The sequence below is a fragment of the Topomyia yanbarensis genome, chromosome 1, assembly GCF_030247195.1.
Source record: "Topomyia yanbarensis strain Yona2022 chromosome 1, ASM3024719v1, whole genome shotgun sequence".
NCBI lineage: Eukaryota > Metazoa > Arthropoda > Insecta > Diptera > Culicidae > Topomyia > Topomyia yanbarensis.
This window is the reverse complement of record NC_080670.1, coordinates 192,254,176-192,257,571: the sequence shown is the minus strand read 5'-3', so window position 1 is coordinate 192,257,571 and position 3,396 is coordinate 192,254,176. Positions and strand designations below refer to the sequence as shown.

Sequence of the window (3,396 nt, the reverse complement as noted above, 5' to 3'; positions counted from 1 at the left end):
TATTGATAACCGTTCTCTGTGTTTTACATGAATTTTAATCTTGATTACACAGTGCAATAGTTTTTCCAAAACCGTCAGTCTGCTCCGCCGAATTAATTTGCACATCCCCATCCCGGTCGGGTGTATGACCTAGCAGATAATAGACACCCATTAATTTGCCTATATTGAATGAACCGCGAGTAGCAGTAGAAGCGATAGAAGTAGTAGCAGCAGCAGCAGCAGAAAGGTGAAATATGTATTATGCATCCTCCAAGCCACAAACGATTCAGAATAATCACTCTGTCTGATTCGGTCGTCTCCTCGCGCCGCATCCAGAGGGATATAAAAGCTACCGGTTCTGGGTGGACGGACCAGCAGTTCCTTTCGCCATCGCATCGTAGAAAGTACTCTCTCTATTTTTCGTGAACCACCGTTCTGTGTCAATCCGTCAACATGAAACTGTTCGTCGCTTTGTTCGCTCTAGTCGCGATGGTGAGTGTTTTTTTTTTGTGCTGATTAAATTACTTAAAATAATTATCAATTATCACAGGTCACCGCCGATTTCACCGTCCAAACCGGGGAAGATCTGCTGCGCTACCGGGGCGAGTGCGTTTCTTCGTTGAGCATTTCGGATGACTATGTGAGCAAGTTCAAGAAGTGGGAGTTCCCGGAGGATGAGACAACCATGTGCTACATCAAGTGTATCTTCACTAAGATGCAGCTGTTCGATGAAACCGATGGGCCGATCGTGGACAATCTGGTTCAACAGTTGGCTCATGGTCGGGATGCGGATGAGGTCCGGGCGGAGATTATGAAGTGTGTCGATAAGAACATCGATAACAATGCCTGTCACTGGGTCTATCGGGGATTTAAGTGTTTCCAGAAGAACAATCTGTCGTTGATCAAGGCTAGCGTCAAGAGGGACTAGATTCGGATAGGGTGGGGTACGGAAAACGGAACATTTGACCTTGGACCGTCTGGAAGCGGTGCGGTGCGAATTCAGTTTGATTGAGCTTTGTACTGAGAGTGGTGAAAGAAAGGAATCGAAATAAAGTGATCATTATATTGAGCAGAACACATACAAGATGTTTTTAATTTGCAAATTATATTCGTGTTTCGAAATCAAAATAAATCTGCTTGAATAGTATTCGTGTTTGAGCGAAGCGCATCGACCCTCTATTTTCATCTTATCATTTGAGTCAGAGATAACTGTTGCAAGTATAGCTAATGTATTTAAATAGCATTAATGAAGAGACTAAGATGAAGTAGGGAACAGTTACCCTACCGGCTGAGTGCGGCTAGCAACAAAGTTGAACTTATCGCAGGTTGCTTATAGAGTCCGACTGAGAAACCCCACAAATTGATTCAATATTCAATAATTGAACGATCTGTTGGGCACCGTCAAACGTTGGCCCAATGTTGCACCTTCATTGGACGGTTTTGCACCATAATTTCTTAGAGGGTTGACGGTGAGAAGCAGAGCTACGCAAAGAGAAGCTAAAATAAGTAAATCAATCAAGCACAATCCGAATTAATCTCGGGATCTCTGGATTTTGATTGTTTAGATGGTTCCCCTGAACACGTCGTAAAACTCTTAATCCATATGATGTTTATTATGGGGATTTTTAGTTAGGGGAGAGTGGGTACACTTGGGCCAACTTTCCTTTTTTTCTCATTACTTTTCAATGAAATAAAAAATTTAATTGAAAGATTCGTCATCTTGTAGTCAATTCGAATTGTAAGAGCTGCGAATAATGTGTAAATTCGAATGTGTCTATGTCCTGCCCGTCAGTAATATGAACAATGTTGAAAATCATGCCAAAATGAGGTTTTTGTATAAATGTGTGGTAACTTGATCCCCCGCCTACTAGGGCTAAAGAAACAAAGCACACTATGACCTACACTGAAAAAAATCCAAACGTTAATTCTATTTGCTTGAAACCGCTTAAAATTCATATGAAGAAGAAATGCTATTGTTATCTCGCGCACACATATCTTCTATGTGTCAACTGTATAAACTATGTATGAACACACATAAGTTATATGTGCATATTGTTATAGAATGGGGTTTTATGTGCCCAATAGTTATGAAATGTGAATGTAAGATTAATATTTCTTGTAAATACACACATTAGGTTTATGTGCCAGCAAATAGTGTCTATATGCCTCCGTTAATTGCAAAAATCTATGTGTAAAATCAATAGGCATAACGTTTATTTTTTTTGAGTGTATAGACGCGAGTTTTTTTTTGTTTTTTTTTTATTTCGATTATAGAGGTTTTAACCTTAATGTCATTCGCCTCTTCGGATTAGAAAAATAACTTATGAAAAATTTCTAACCCTATGTGCGGTGTTGAGAATCGAACCTAGTTGAGCTGCGTACAAGACAATCAATTTACCAACTACGCTATGCCCACACTTACACGAGCAAATTCTATAAATTAACATTACTTAATAACCGACAAGAACACTTTCTGTAGAATCTCCTGGAAAACAAGATTTTTGCCCGTCGAGACACTGCCAGTTATTGAATAGTCCCCCATCGAAAAAGCGTTATCCTTGCACGCCACTTATCTTTAGCTTTCATACAACTTCTAAATAAGCATGCAATATTGCACTCGACACGCTGAATACAGCCATCACCGGGGAGTCGGGAAAGTGCAACTACGAGGATCAGAATACATAATCCCACATTGAATGATTTGTGGCCGCTTTTGGTGGAACATCCTTTTCTTAGAGATAAGACCATCCTTTGAATCAACCCGGCTCCGCCTGGTGGCGAAAACATAAATTGCCAAGGTCAAAAAATTTACCGGCTGTCGCTGTAATCAAATAAATGTTCCCAAGCAACGCTCTTGTGCTGCTCAAGCGGCGAGTAGGGAACTAAATTCATGTTGCACCACTTTTCTTCAGCAAAAAAAAAAGTCGGACAAACCTGGTCAGGCGAGTTGAATACTTTGCGAATGTGATTTAAAAGCAATTTCAATACTTACTCCAGCAGTTGAAATGGACTTGGTTATTTTTCGAGTAGGCGTAACCGTATCCATTTCAACCGCCAGAAAATTTAAATCGCATTCGCACAGTATTCAACTTGTCGGAGGTCTGACAATGTTCGTCCGACTTTTTTTACTGACGAAAAGTGGTGACACATCCATTTAGTTCCCTACTCGCCGTTCATATTTGGCTTAAACTTAAAAGTATTTTTTGGACAATTCGCGTGTTCTCGCTTATATTGCAGGAATGAAGGAAATTGTGTTTAAATAGGGGAACATGGGGAGACTTGACCAAGCGTAGAATTCCATTTTTGGCTATGGTTCTTCTATTCGATTCTTAATTTTTTTTCAAAAATATTTTTATACTTTTTTCGATCCCTTCAGGTAATTTTAAAAGTTTGAAATAAAAAATCCTTTCCTTACAG

General features: G+C 39.8%; 1 protein-coding gene across 1 annotated transcript; it reads left to right on the top strand.

The window, feature by feature from the left end:
- Positions 1-313: 313 nt before the first annotated feature.
- Positions 314-1,063, top strand: LOC131685405 (general odorant-binding protein 99a-like). The gene is made up of 2 exons (XM_058969106.1): positions 314-471; positions 530-1,063. Exons 1-2 carry the CDS (start codon positions 433-435, stop codon positions 905-907), a joined length of 417 nt encoding a protein of 138 aa, XP_058825089.1. The 5' UTR covers positions 314-432; the 3' UTR covers positions 908-1,063.
- Positions 1,064-3,396: the final 2,333 nt, after the last annotated feature.